The sequence below is a fragment of the Mastigoproctus giganteus genome, chromosome 7, assembly GCF_048544385.1.
Source record: "Mastigoproctus giganteus isolate SK-2022 chromosome 7, ASM4854438v1, whole genome shotgun sequence".
NCBI lineage: Eukaryota > Metazoa > Arthropoda > Arachnida > Uropygi > Thelyphonidae > Mastigoproctus > Mastigoproctus giganteus.
In genome coordinates this window covers 211,589,156-211,605,510 of record NC_143581.1, presented here as the reverse complement: position 1 = coordinate 211,605,510, position 16,355 = coordinate 211,589,156, and the positions used below count along the sequence as shown (strand labels likewise).

The 16,355-nt window shown below is 35.6% G+C and overlaps 1 protein-coding gene across 1 annotated transcript in view; it reads left to right on the top strand.

Annotated features, from left to right (window-relative positions):
* Positions 1 to 16,355, top strand: part of Ltn1 (E3 ubiquitin-protein ligase listerin) — a 264,614-nt gene that overhangs the window by 115,344 nt on the left and 132,915 nt on the right. The window contains exon 11 of the mRNA XM_090378100.1: positions 788 to 1,016. Coding sequence (XP_090234226.1) covers positions 788 to 1,016 — 229 coding nt within the window. The remainder of the gene's footprint in view (positions 1 to 787; positions 1,017 to 16,355) is intronic.

Sequence of the window (16,355 nt, the reverse complement as noted above, 5' to 3'; positions counted from 1 at the left end):
GTCTGGAAGCCTCATTTTAGGACGGATGTAAAGTTGCTAGAATGAGTACAGAGAAGGGCAACAAGGCTGGTAGGGGAACAGTGGGGTACTCTTACCAAAAAAGGCTTAGGTTCTACAAATTGCAGCTTCTGGAGACTAGGCACCTGCAAGGTGATCTGATTGAGGTGTATAAGGCCTTGAATGGATTGAGCAGGCTCAATGCTGATGGGAATTCTTCCTCTTTCTCATTACAAACCTGAGGGGGCATAAACTGAAACCAAGGAAATACACTTGTCGAATAGATGTATGGAAATTTGCCTTTAGCCAGTGAATAGTTCATTGCTAGAACAAACTTCCATCTGCCGTTGTGGAAGTTGATAGCTTCAATAAATTCAGGGAAGAACTGGACAAACTGTTGGAGCAAATGGATGGGTGAAATAGGAAATTTTGTTTTTTGGCTGATGCTGTATAAGCTTGCTTTTTTGCAGCATATGCCTCTGCTAATGCTAATATCAAGGTTTGGTTTAGGTGACAAGGCTTAAAAATATCAAAATTGTTAAATACATTTTGTATTATTCCAGGCTATTCAGAGATGAATTACTAAAAAAAAAAACCTGTTAGTTTTAGGTTAAATTTCTGTCTTTCAGAAGAAAGGGTTTAATTTTTACTACTTAGCTATTACTATTTTCTCCATAGTTCTCCTTTAGTGGTGATTTGTTTTTTTCACAATTTTTGAGATCAGTGATGATAACATGATAAATAAGATCATGTTTCACTTTTAATCAGTCAAGCTTACATTTGTTTCCAGATTAAAGATCCTGTATTGCTACATTTCCTTCTCCAGAAAGGAGTTGTAACTTACCATTTAAAATCACCCTTTAAGAACTGGTTTCAAGAACCTCAGCTTGGTGAATCTATGATCTCTCTGGCAACAGATTTAGTGCATACTATGCTTAGAGGTGATGAAAACAGCTCAGTGGAAGTGAAATCCATGTGGAAAGCATTATGCATATGCTTTACCTCTTCAGAACATAAAGGTGAGGTTTATTTTTATTTGGAGGTATTCAATGCTGTTTTAATTTTATTAATCTTTCCTTTCCCATTAATCTCTTATGATCCATTCCATTGTATTATTCATTTATGATTTATCTTTAAAAAGTAAAAAGAGCTAATCAGATGGAAATTGGTGAAATGTTTACCTATCCTTAATTATAATACTAAATGCCTTATTGCTTATATATACACATGTCCAATTGGAAATTTTCAGAATGTGTTGTTTCTTTGTGAATAAATACAACAGAATTAGAACACAAACATTTTCCCATACCATAAATAAATTATAGTATCACAGTGTCATATCATTTATTTTAAAACCACTTGGTTAATAATCTTATGAATGTGCTTATGGTACTGTCTGAATAAGTGTTCTGAAGTTTGTAGCTATGGATGTTCACCTTGAAGTCTCCTTCATTTAAGTCCTAATCATATTTTATCCTTATTGGAGGTGGTCTTTAGATATTATGTTTGTACATTTTCTTTTGCGCTTTTTCTTGGCTTTGAGTGTTTCACTGGTGATGACTCTGTTTGCTTACTCTGTTGCCATAGTGTCAGGGCTACAGTCACTTAACTTGTTCTAGGTTGAGGGATTATTGAAACACTGTTTGCCCTTTGCCTGCTAGAATGCCTTATACCTTCACTTTGAAAGGATGAAGCATCAATAGCTGAATTCTTTCCCAGTTATTTCTATTTATTCTTCACTGAGTAATCTTCATTTTATTCATTTTACTCTCTCTGAAATTTTAATTTTAGTTTGTGACAGATTAACTAGTCAAGGAGACATATCTCACTGACATTCCAGGGTTTTCACTTCTAAAAAATTTTCTTCCATCCGTTCTAATTTTTAATTTTTGGAGACCCTAAACCTGCAAATTGGGAGGAAGAGACATAACACAAAAACTGGCAAGGCTCTTCACAAAGTGCATTAGAAAAGGTGTGATGCCTAAGCAGTGGAATAATGCAATCATAGTTTTGCTGCATAAGAAAGGAGATAAATCAGAAATTGGAAATTATAGACCAATTAGCTTGTTATCCCATATCTACAAGTTGTTCACAAGGGTCATTACTAACAGATTAGAAAGAATACTTGATGAGAATCAACCGAAAGAGCAAGCTGGCTTTAGGACAGGATTCTCAACTATGGATCACCTTCATGTAATATCACAGCTAATGGAGAAAGCAAATGAATATAAAACACCATTATGCCTGGCATTTGTGGATTATGAAAAGGCATTTGACTCCATACAGCATAAGGCAATGTTTGGGGCACTGGAAAGACAAGGCATAGATACTCCATATATTATGATTTTGAAGAAAATATATGAGAGTGCTACATCCTTTATTAGACTAGACAAAGACAGTAGGAAATTTAAAATCGAGAAAGGAGTTCGACAAGGAGACAATATCTCCGAAGCTGTTTACTGCTGCCCTTGAGGAAGCTTTCAGAAGATTAGACTGGTCGCAGAAAGGAGTCAATGTGAACGGAGAGTACCTAAACCATTTACGATTTGCAGATGACATTGTGGTCATAAGCCACGATCCCAAAGAATTAGAGGAAAATCTTAATCAGTTATGCACAGTTAGTAAGGATTTTGGACTAAAGATGAATATGGCTAAAACAAAAGTAATGATGAACAAGTATGCCACGGAAATGGAAATAATGATTGAAGGAGCAGTAATTGAAAAGGTGGAGTCATATACTTATCTGGGACAAGTTATTAGCTGTAATAATGATAAATGGCTGGAAGTCAAGAGAAGAATAAATTTTGGATGGATAGCATTCAGGAAATATAGTCACATACTGAAGAGCAATATCCCAGTTTGTCTGAAACGTAAAATAATGAATCAATGTATACTCCCCGCCATGACTTATGGAAGTGAAACTTGGGCACTCACCAAAAGAATGGAAGAGAAGCTAAGAACTACACAGCGAAGAATGGAACGAATTATATTGGGAATCAGACTGTTAGATAAGAAGAGAAACACATGGATTAGGCAGCAAACTCAAGTAAAGGACATTCTTATCAAAACTAAAGAACTAAAATGGTCTTGGGCAGGACACATAGCTAGAAGACATGATGACAGATGGACTAAGAAAATAACAGAATGGTACCCAAGAGGAGCTAGAAGAAAACCTGGAAGACAAAGGCGGAGATGGATAGATGAAATTCATGAGTTTTTGAGTAGTAAATGGATGGCCAGTGCTCAAAACAGAAGGAACTGGAAAGTTGCTGGAGAGGCCTTCATCCTGCAGTGGATTGAAAATGGCTGATGATGATGATGATGAAACCTGCAAAATGACATGCTGTCTCCTGGTTTTTAGCATTTTCCTTCTTTCTTATAAGCAGTCATTATTTTACTACTTTAAAAATTAAGTTACATTTTCTGGTTGGTGTTGACAAGAATATTGTTGGTAAGTTGATATTTTACTGAAATGAGACCTGTATATAATATTCAAGGTATAGTCTGATTGTTGATTAATACAGTGGGATAATTACCACTTTTTCTGTACTGGTTAAATTTATGAATTTTAACCAGTATAATAGTCATCCATGTGCTATCCTAGCAGCCTTACTACTGCTTAGAGAATCTCAGGTTGCACTGTATTATAATCCCTGTTCCTTTACATCTTTAGCAGTGTTCAGTGTGCTTTGTCCATTTTATAATGTAACTTTTGCAATTTCTGATACAGAATCTTGCAGTTATTAGCAGTAAAGCTTGAGAGAGAGAGAGAAAATCAATTATCAGTGATTTGCATATCATGGGACTACAGCCTTTCAATCCAGCCCTTTGGTAGGTTTAACGGTTATTGAAATGCCATATCCCTTGGTTGTTTTGGACATCAGTGCTTTGTGGTTCCTGACAAAATGGTGCTTCAGCAAATACAATCTTTCTTTATTCCATCTTTTGTCTTTTGGCATTGCAAAGGAAACAAGATCTTCCTAACAGGCTATGTATAATTTCATGATTCCAAAAATTATTCAATGTAGTGCAGTGTTGTGTGTGTCCTGCATATTAGTTCTATTCATTCACACATCTTTGGAATGAAGTTTTTTATTATTATTATTATTATTATTATTCCTTTAATTTTGTAATCTAAGTTGTTAAAATTGCTAATTTTTTCACATACAGCCCTGCAAAAGCACATAACTCTGTTGCATGTGAATATTTCTAAATTTTTTTTTTCCCTGCTTGCTTATGATGTAATCACCTTAAGTTGTTAATATTCGTAGTTATATTAGTTAATTTTTTATGAAGTTAACTGTATTTTTCTCATTTTTTAGAGAAGATAGTCTGCACATGCAGACTACCTTCTCTAAAAAAAAAAATAATTTCCCTAATTAAATTGTGTAAGTGAAAAGTGAAAGTCAGCTCCAGTGGTTGTGCAAAGTGGTAAGCATCACTGGCACAATCTGCTGCATTGTGAGAAGCATCCCATAACCAGTTCACAAAATATTACAGCAAGTGTTGGCATGTGGTTGTAAGATCCAGGTCTTACATAAATTTGATATTATGTTTATATTTTAATTTTAATAGGTTTGGGAAGGAAGAATATGTGAAATGGTGGAAGAAAATATATTTATTTCTGATTATTGAGGGGAACGCCACCACATAGAATAGGTAATGGGGCAACATAAAAAGGGGAAAAGATATAAGCATTTTGCAAGTAAACCACTGTGTATGTAAACATGAGAATTGTAACCGTGGGCCAAGTAGTAATGCGTGAGGGCATTCAAGCAAGGAAGTGGGAGGCAGCATTGGGAACATAGTGAAAACGAGATGAAAGAGATTGAGCAATTCCAGATCATAACGGAAAGATGTGAAAAACCCTACTACGCTATATGAGAGAGTGGAAATCTCTACAGATGGAGAGGTCTCCAGTGGAGAACTTTTGTTCTAGATTTGTGGACAACAATGGTAACATATCGAAATGGTGAATGAAAGGTTCTATATTTATACGTGCATATATGTGATAAAATTATAACATTTCTCTGTGAACCATTTTCATCAGTGTTTCTCACAAGATAACAATACTCTCAATCCTCAAATGAATTAATCACAATATCATACAGACTTAAACTAATTATACATTAACAGTATTTCTCTACTCTCTCCTTTCCAGAGAAATTTTATAAATCGTCATACTTTATATATGACTTGATTTACACATTCTTAGCATCTGTAACTGACGCCTTGAAAAAAAATTCCCTTTCCCAATTGAAATAATTTTCTTATTTTTGTTTAGCAAATCAGAATTACAGTTAACCACTACAGTATTTAAAATCATATCCAATGCCTTTACCTCACAGAAACCCTTTGCTCTCTTTCATCTCTTGTTTCATCACATTCACTCTCAAGTAAAATCATCCCTAACTTCGTCAGCTAAATCAATCAATCACCCCTTTATTCCTTACTTCTAATGGTACAGCCATACTCTATAGACTTATATGAGCCATTAGGAAGGATAACTTAATCAGCATCTCTACTTAGAGACTTACTTTTTGTCTAGTCAAAAGTTATAAGTTATAGCTGATTACGGCGGAAGTCTCCTTTTTCTAATCCTCTCGTTTTCTTCTCAAGGTCGTTGCAGACAATCTTCTTTCTTTTTCTCTTAGCTGGAACTCTCTCTGAGAATGTGAACTATTCCAAGGCATGTCTCTAGATTCCAGAGCATATTGGACAAGGCATACTCATAAAGCTACCTCCATTTTTCTGGTCTGCTCGACTTTTGCTGGTCTTCATAATGCTTGCTCCTCTGAAACATCTTCATTCAGTGAAAGATTTCCAGGCACTCTTCTATGTCAGCTGGGCTTTCATGCATATCATACTCATGCTTGTCATATTCTTAAACTACTCTGCCACTGCATTCATTGCCCATCTTATGCAAGTTTTCTTGGTGGACTTTACTTCTAACTTCTTCCACGTATAGTGGGTATTTGTGACTCGTGCAATTTTTCCCCCTAAAACTTTGCTCTTTTTCTTCTCTCCATCACGCTATCCTGCACTACTGCCTATCTCGGCAAACTCAACCCTTGGTCCTCACATAACTTTCTCTTTTTTCTGTTTTCCCCTTCGAAACTTCTGCCACATCTTGGCCAATAGATCATTCTTACAATTTAATTATTTTCTGTTTTCTTTCCTTTCATTTGCTAACTTGTTTCTCGATTTGCACATTACATTCTCTTTCCAGGACCCTTTTCCTATGGAAATACTGGGTGTTTTCCTATCTCTGCCACTTGCTGGGTGAACTCTTCAGGGCACCTTTCATCTACCATTTTGACGCATTACCATTGTTGTCTGCAATTCTAGAATAAAGGTATTTTTGTTATGATCCGGAATTGCTTGGTCTCTTTTATCGTGTTTTCACTATTTTTCCATTACTGCCTCCCACCTTGCTTGAATGTCCTCATATGGTACTACTTGGCCCATTGGTTATAATTCTCATGTTTGTGTACAGCATGGTTTACTTGCAAAGTGCTTATGTCCTTTCTCCTTTTATGTCGCCCCTATTGCCTATTCTCTGTGGCAGCTTCATCTAGATAACCAGAAATAAACATGCTTTCTTCCACCATTTCACATATCCTTCCTTCCCAAACCTATTAAAATTAAGATATAAAATATAAACATATATCAAATTTATGTAAGATCAGGATCTTACCGAATGGAAATCTAAGTATAATCATAGGGACTTTGACCGCAGCTCTCCCCACAATAGTTGAAATTAAATGGAGTTTATTACTACTGCCCTATTTCTTGAAATTTTTTTGAAAGGTACCGAAGAATACAACAGTATTTGAAATTTATTTTTATATGATATACATTTTTCTGGGTGTAGGATGAAATTTCCACTTATGTTGTCAGTGACATATTAATGCAAAGAACATTACTTGATTAGAAGTTGACTTTTGATCACAAAAATTTATTTTTTTGAATATTCATATGATTAGTTCATGCAAGATGTAATTTTTAATATTTATTGAATCAAATCAGAAAGGTAGATGAGAACTCCTGTAAAAAAAAAAAGTTGATGTTACTAACTAGTTGTCAGTTCTTAGGAGAAATTAAGTGCATATTGTTATACTGGTGAGAACTAATGACCTAAAACAAAAATGAACTGAAGACTTGATTAAGAAATATAAAGGAATGCTACAAGATAAGCCAAAATATTATTATTGTCTCCAATTCTACCCAGACACGATAGGGGGGGTCACCTCCGTAGCCAGGTGGGCAGGAGCAGCAGTGTGTAGCACATGCTTCTTGATTAGACCAGGGTTCGAGCCCGTGAGCCACCAAATACGGAGGATGCGGAAAGGTCAGGGAATGATCACCACATATCCCCGGAGCAATATGGCCTTAGTTGCTAATGCTCCTAAAAACCAAATAACAACAACGATAGGAGGGACTATAACTTGAAACTCAATGACTGTAAAACATGTGAATGGAATATATTCTCAGCCTTTTCTACCTTTGTTGATAGAGAAATTTATTTGTATGGATGGAATTCACTTGAATGGGGGTAGGGCAAGAGGTATTTGCTGCCGCCATTGAGGAGGCCTAAACAGTTAGGGAAACTATTAACTGGGGGGAGGTGGGTGATAGAGAAATCTCTGATAGGATCCAGATTAAGAATATTAACTAAAGGTTTGATGGGCATCTTCCTTGAGAGTATTTGTGCGATACTTTATAATTCCATGTATACAGTAGAATCTTGTTAATACAAAGTTCAAGGGACCTAAATTTTCATGTTTTGTAATAACAAGGTTTGTAGTAACAAGGTCCCCCAAAGGTGTCAAAATTTTATCTTTATTATTTTTTTTTTTTGCCACATACTATATATCTAATAATAATAATAAATAATAATAATATCAAAAATAAATAAAAAAATAAATAAAAAAATAAATTTAAATTAATAAAATAAAATAATTATAATAAAAACAAAAGCCTTGTACAGGCAGTTCTCGCTTTACAAGTCCCCCCCCCCCCCCCCAAATATCAACAAAACCGAAAATATGAACATTAATTGCAAAAAGTGAATGTTAAACATTCATAAATACCACATCCAAACCACATGTGTAGCTATACAATGCAGCGTACCCTGCTTTACGATATTAATCAGTTCCAGAGACACCATCGTATCATGAAAATATTGTAATGTGTATCCAATACACATTGTTTTTTGGTAATTCGTTTCAAGATCTGGGAAGTTGAAATTTTCGCTGTATAACTAAGCTATTATCTCTAAAATTTCATTTTTAAGGTCACGAGCATGACCTTAAGGCCATATAAAAGGTCGTGAGCGTGGTTTGTAAATTGTATTAGTTACCAATTCAAATCATTAAAATGCCCTACTTTCATCATCATCATATGTTCCGTTATAATAGTGGTGGCCAACGAGTCGATCACGATCTACCAGTCGATTGCGGCTTTAATTTTGCTCGATCACGACGAATTTTAAATATACAGTCATCCCTCGATTTGCACGGTCAATGGACCATAAAGGGAAATGGACCATAATCTGCCACGCTGGTCCAGTGTGGGTTGGCAGATCAATCGTATTTAGCAGTCAGGAGTGTGTGCTACTGCTCCCATTCCTGACCACTCTGCTACAGATGGTAATGGGAGGTTAAAAACAACAGCCGTATATTTGTCAACTTAAGTGTCTCGGCAGAATGGGCTCTACAACGATCTAGAATCATCAAAAGGTTCCTTTTTTCTGAAGCCATTCTTCTGCCCACTTTTCATAACCAAGACTGAAAAATTTTGACTGTAAGCCAAGCACTTCTATTGGCCACATAATCAGAGGGAAGTTGGTTAACTTCTTTAAAACATCTTGGCTTGGAAAACTTACCAGTCACCAGTGGGCATAGTTTTGTATTGCCATTTGAATTGCAGTATAACAGAATAGTGTCTTTATTTACTTAATTTTCCACCATGGCACTGCGCTCCTCGAACAGCAAATGTTTTGTTTGACAGCAGATTATAAAATAAACCTGTCTCATCAAGATTAAAAATATCCTCTGCCTCATATTTTTCAAGAATGGACCGTACAGAACACAACCAGTCTGTAGCCTTTTCCTTGTCAACTAATCCAGACTTGCTGCAAACATTTCGCAAAACCAAGTTATTCCTGTCTTTAAATCTTTGGAGCTAGCCACTGCTGTGTATGAAGTTGCTAATTCCATGTTACTAAGCCAGATAATTTGCCTTTTCTTGCAAAATCGGACCTGATATTGGCAAATTATATGCACGCATTTGTTAGTACCACTCGAAATGTTTTTTGTTTCAAGCTCCTTGTGTTCTGAACCAGGAATTCGTTTCCTGTTTTGTTTTTTTTTATCATTTCTCCAGTGTGACGCAGATGTTCAAGTTTTTTTTTCAGTTTTTCAGTATTGTAGACGAAGTAGGTAAAGGGATGTTGTATTCCTTTGCAATGTCTGTTTTGCTAAGTTAAATCCTATCAGCCTCTTGTGTAATTTTCAGTTTAATTTCCAGGATCAATTCAGTTGGTTTACATTTTGTAACCATAACACTACTAGATTAGGTTTAATATAAACAAACTTTAAATTAATTTAATGACACAAGTTCCGAAAAAGACATCAGCTCAGATAAAATGGCACAAAAAATAGATTACTGTATACTGTAGCAAAATATTCTTTGAACTGGTGTAACAATTGCAATTGACCTTAATCCTATGAAGAGCAAGGGAGTGTATGTAAACAACTCAGAAAAACTGTTTTTATTCTTTTGTTAAATTAACATGCTGTTTTTCAGAATGCACTTATGTTGTAGCTACTATAAATAGGTTTTGTTTACACAAAAATAATTTCTAACAAGTCGCCGACCGGGCTAGCCGAGTGGGTAAAGTACCTGCCCGGCAACCCAAAGGTCGCGGTTCGATTCCGGCCTCGGGCTTGGATCACAGTACTGCAAAAACCTTGGGAGGTGCAATATGGCCACAGAAGCCGATGCGCCAACAACTACCAAATCAAAAAAAAATAAATAAAAAATCTAACAAGTCAGTGCCATCCTTCAGGGAAGCAGGGAACGGGGTGGCCAGAGGCAATAATAGGGGCAATAATCGAACAGCTGTGCTTAGATTTGTATTAAACGGACAAAATAACAATATTTCTCACGGGGTGAAAACGAACTTTGTAATACATATTAACTGAACTTTGTAATAAACACATATATTTACATAGAAAAGCCTGTCATTTTGCAGGGGAATGGTATGTACTTCATATAAATGAGTACTTTATATAAATGAAGTTTTTATTAACAATATTTTACTGTAGTAAATTCCCATTACAGTACTCCGGCATTTAGCACTCTTTTCTTCTTCCCACATGATCTAGTCTGTTAAGTGTGTGTGTCTCACTTCTATTGCTCTTTGGAGCCGGTCCTTTCAAAAATTCTATAACAAAAGAGTCTACTATATGAATAGAAAAAGCATTAGAAAGAGCCAATGATTTAAACGCAGTGTCTGGCAGCTACATTCCACAGAGCTGGACTTGGGTAAATAGCTATTAATGTAGTAGAAAAACTTGCATCTTAACCCATTTATATTGTGATTCCAGGAGTGCTATAAATAAAATGAGTGAAATTGAGCTTCTGGTCAGATTAGCTAACATTGATATTGGCGGAATAACTGAAACATGCTGCCATCCTGATATAGGGAATCAAAAATTTCACTATGGTGAGTACACAGTTTTCATGAGAAGCAGAGAGGAATAAAAGGGATTTGTGCTGCTTATTAAAAGCTGCTTGAAAGTGAAAAGACAGTTCCCAGGGTCTGATCAAGCCTATACAGATGTTGAGTGCATATGGTGTGAAATGACTAGTGGTAAAGTTAAGATGATATTGAGGGTGTGTTACAGGACTCTGAAAAGTTTAATTAAAGTCTATTTAGGCAACTGCTACAGCCAAAGAGGAGCAAGTGCATCATTATGGTTACCTTTAATATCCCTCTGTATAGATTGGTAGATTGGAAATCATAGCAATGCATAACTGAAAATTCTGTGGACTTTGAAGGGGAATCCATCTTTTTTTTACTCATTTTGTCTCTTTCGCACCATTGTAATATGATTGGCTACAGAGAGTTTCGTAATCTTTTTCTTTTTGGGGAAAAAAAAGTAAAACTGCATTAAAATTGGAATTTTTAAAAAATTCTGTGCATTTCTGCTTATTTTCATTAGTGAATTGGCCACCGGGTTGCTATTCTACAGAAACAATAAAAATGTCGGATTTTTATTGTTTCAGTTCTAGCATGGTGTGAAGCTAATTAATAATACCTTTCAAGTAAGATGCCAAAAAAAAAAAAAAAAAAAAAAAAAAACATAAAATTTCAGAAGATATACACATAAAATTTTCCACGTAATGTACAATCTGAAAAGGAACACATTGCCTTTTATTCTGCATGTAAATGTGATTTTTGATTTCAAGTAGCAGGAAACAATTTAATCAAACATTTGAAAACAAATAAGCATAAGGACAGCATGTAGTACTTAGTTTTTCAGAAAGGAATGTTCAGAAATATGTTTCCTGATAAGTGAAATTCCATAAAAAAAAATGTGGTTATTATATATATCCCATTGTGGTGACCTCTCATAATTAAAAAAAAAAAAGTTGTCAAATTCAAAGCAGCTTTCTCACAGTGCAAGTATTAGAAAGTAACTCTAACAGGATACAATAGTGGGCATCTTCTTCTGAACAATCCGTAAGTATGTGGGAGTCCTTTAAAAATTGTCTAGTGCATTGTGATGTGCCTGTTATGGTAGGCTTAAAAATTGGAGTAACAAGGGAATTAGAAGAGCAGACTGAGAACTTGGTGGTAATAGGTTGTCCTTGTGATTTTATTAATTTGTGTGCTGAAAAGGGGGCTGCATGCTTTCCTATGAAATTGGATGGATATTTGGCGAAAATTTACTTGTAACTAGAAAGAAGTGCTAAAAGGAAAAATAGATTTAAACAATTTCAATTGGTGCATGCTACCAAAGTAAAAAAAAAAAAAAAAAAAAAAAAAAGATTTTGAAGCCCGTGTGTAAACGTTGTAAACGTTGGCTGTCTTTGTTTGTTTAACTGGACCAGTCGAAGTGACCATCTTTCATAAGTCTATTTGAAAAAGAGGTCAGAACTGTGAGAAAATCTATATGAGCACTTTTCAGAGTTACAAAATTTAAAAAGTACAAGTGAGTGCTAGTGACACTCATTAAAGTCCAGTTCGTGATCCAGAAGTTTCTTGAGTTCATCAATTTGATGAACTCAAGAAAAATTAACTTCTGAATTGCAAAAGTATTGAATACAATCCAAGCCAAGCAGGCTGATAGGTCTAGGCTTGTTATCCTTGCTCATTCAGAAAGTCTGTTCATGTTTCTTTCCTTTGGCACGAATAAAGCATTTTGCACATTTCTTTTAAATGTTATTCCAACATTTTAAAATCCAAACATCACTTTTCAATCTGTCGTACTTTGCATCCATTTATTGAGGTCATTACTCCTAGATATGTTGTAGAAGTTTATGTGTAAATTTATTATACCAGAAGTTTTCAATATTCCACTTCCATTTTGGGAGTGGAAAATTTCCAGACTGAATCAGAAGGACAATTCTGAATTAGTCATGGCATTTCTTCTGCTATGGGCATAGAGAGTCTGAAACAAGAGAAGATTCTGCTCTTTTGTTCAGGGAGAGGTACTTTATTGTTGCATGTGGACTACATGGTAAAGAGGTTCCCATTGAAAATATTCTTATAAATGCCAAGGTAGCATAAATTCATAAATTGGCAGTGCATCATTTTCAGATTAGAAATTTTTTTTTTTTTTTTTTTTTATGACAAGTTTTTTCCAGTACGTTTTGGTTTTGGTAAAGATAATGAAGTAGATGAAGCAGTAAATGCCTTCATACATCAGTTCTGTCAGTTTTAGTGTAAGATCCTATCAGATGCTTTTATGAAAAAAGAAAGAATTGATGTCCCAAGTCACATTTCTTTTAAATGTGACTTGGGATATCACATTTCTTTTAAATGTGACTTGGGACTAAAATAAATGTTATTTATTTTAAATGTGTACATTGTCTTCGGATTTTAACAGTTCCTCATATCAGTCCTAAGTATGGGAGATTATTCAGCCAGGTGAAAAAAAAAAAAAAAAATGGAGTCCAGATCACTTTCTGCTGGAGGTTTAGAAATGTCTTTGACAGCCAAGTTTACACAGCAGTGCTATTGAAAAAAGCTTTGACAGCATTTCTGAATGGAGCAAAGTCTGCAACAATACTTTTTCTTGAAGCATACATAATCAGTTGATATCTAAGAGCAATCCAAATGGAAATCTGCAGACAGAAAAATCCTAGGTAAGCTAATGTTTGTAAGCATATTGTGCTGATAAACAATCTCATTTAATAATGTACACATTTTTTAAAATGTGTACATTGTCAGCAAAATTTAATTTCTAGTGCTGTGTGGACTTAAAACAAAAAAAAACCGCATTTTTGCAAAAAAAATTTCCTGCTTTTTCTTTTTGCTTGTGTTTGGCCCAAAAATCCCTTTTCAGGGATCAAAGGAAAAGGAAAGGTCAGTGCTTCAATTACAAAGATGAGGGTGGTCTTTCTCTTACTGTAATTACAGGGAATATGTTTGAAAGGGTAGTGGTAAGGTGTTAATTTCTGTATACTCAATGTATAACACTTCAAATAGTAACCCACCAAGTTTCATTTAGTTTCAGTAACATCTTTATTTAATTACAGTTCCTGAAGCCAACAAAGTTGTATGAATGAGGAAAGATGGGCAAAATCAGTAACTGTGCAGTCATCAATATTTGGGGAAAAAGGTACTAAGCCAAAGGCAATTCATGAGGAAATGGATACAACATTGGGGAGGCTGCCCTGTCCTATTCCATGGTTAAGAAGTGGACAGCAGAATTTAAATGAGGAGGGTGGGGGTGTGAGCCTGGAAGATGACCCATGCTGTGGAAGACCTGCAATATCCATCACTCTGAAGTTGTTGAGAGTGTGCATGATCTGGTGATCAGTGATCGACAAGTGACAGTTCGATACATTGCTAGCATCTTGGTCATCTCATCTGAATGTTTGTACTGCATAACAGAGGTTCTCTTTATGAAAAAGGTGTCAGCACCATGGGTCCCAAAGTTGTTGACAGCAGATGAAAAATGCACAATAGTTGTAAGTCAAGTGAACATTTGCATTGTTTTCAAGCAGATCCAGAAAATTTCCTTGCAAGATTTGTGACCATGGATGAGACATGGTCCATCACTTTCAGCCAAAGACAAAGAGCAGTCCAAATGGTGGAAACATCATTTGGACTGCTCTTCTCATCCTCCAAATAAAGCCAAGGTGGTGATGTCAGGTTATTGGAATGCTGTTGGAATGTTGCTAGTGAATTGCCTTCAGAAAGGTCAGACAATCACAGGGACATAATCTGCATATTTCTTGAGGCATTTGCATGAAAACAAGAAAGACAAATGCCAAGGAAAACTCTGCAAAGGAGTCTTGTTCCATCAGAACAGTGCTCCTGCTCACAAGTCTCTCACCTCCTTGGCTGTGCTGCTTTGAAATCTTAGATCATCCCCCATATTTACCATATATAACATCATTGGACTTTCATCTATTTCCTAATTTGAAAAAAATACTTGGCTGGCATCCATTTTCCCACTGACAGTGACATTATTGTTGCAGTGGATGCATTCCTGGAGACCCAAGAGAAAACTTCCTTCACAGCTGGAACCAATGCATCAGTGGCAAAAAGTGTATTGACTCCAAAGGGGACTACGCTGAAAAGTAATGTTCCTAGACTCCTCAAATAAACCCATCATACTCATGCTGTGAACTTTTCAAATGCTCTTCGTAAACTATTGACTGAGCATTTCTTGAGTTCTGTTAACTGGAGCTATTATTATATGATCAATGCATTGTGGGATTCATCCTGGAAGCCACACATTCATTCTAGTTGAGGTAGTACTGCAAAAAAAAAAAAGATACTGGAATGGATGAAGAGAGCTGAAAGATTTAGTAAAAAAAAAAAAATAAATAAAAGTATGGGATAGTTACAAGCTATTGCATGATTCTTTTGTATACAATAAGTATATGTATAATAAAATTATAGATTGACTTCCAAAAGCTGAGTGCGAAAAATCGATGGTGAATTGAATTAAGGATGGGGGGGGAAGGAATTCTACTCGTATATGAATGCAAAAAAAGCAGATGGTAAACTCCATAGGCAGCTTACAAGATCAGAGAGATGATATAATCAACAAACTAGCTGAAGTGGCAACTGAGTTGAACAGGTATTTTCCGTCGCTCTTTACTATTGAAAGCACATTGGTACCATAGGGGGAATATGGAATTTGAATAGAACTGAGTCACAAGTTATACTGAAAATAAGTGTCATAATGATATCTTCTAGTTATACTGGGGGAGGGGAAATCAAGTGAGTGCAATCCAATCATTAGTATTGTTAATGAAACCATTCCCTTGGAGATTATCCCCTTACATTTGAGAATTATTCTAAGAGAGTAATTCTCAAAGTTAAGGGAAATGATCGTAATGTTCCCCAGTTCATAAGGGAGAAATTAAAGAAATGACGGGTAGTTATATACAAGTGAGTTGGACTTCTGTGGTTTTTAAGATGATGGAGTCTATCGGTTATTAACAAAATACAGACTATCCCGACAAGAATAGCATCCTAATGAGTCTCAATATGGTTTTGTGAAGGTGGATATTGCCTGGCAAATCTGGTAAATTACTCTGAAGAGGTTATAAAGCAGTTGGATGCAAGAAACAACTTTGACACTATACATCAGGGACTCAGCTATCTCGTGATCTGCCAAGTGATGTATCCCAATTCAGGTCTCAGAAAAGAATACTCAAGCACAGGTTGTTCCCAATAAAATTAGATCACCAGTCAAAAGCGATCTAGTTTTTTTGGGAGACTCTATTGTCAGGGAAATAGGTAACAAATTTTGTAATACAAATAGGTGGTCCAGAACCAGACCGTGTTTGCCATGAGCAACAATTGATGTTACCAACAGATTGTCAGATTTTAAGGAAGGTAAAGAGACTATTATTATTATTATTATTCATCTGGGGACTAATGATATTAAACGTACATGACTGACTTGGATAAATATATATATAGGACTGTGTTGGATAAATATAGGACTATGCTGAAAAAATGCCACGAGTTAGGTCAGAACAGGAGGAATTATATGCTTGAAAGCTTTGTGGATTAACTCAAGACTTAAGAGGAATCTGCAAGGCTCTGGGAGGGGGGGTGGAATTTTTATCAACATGGCCCGCATTTGTAGGTAGAAAGA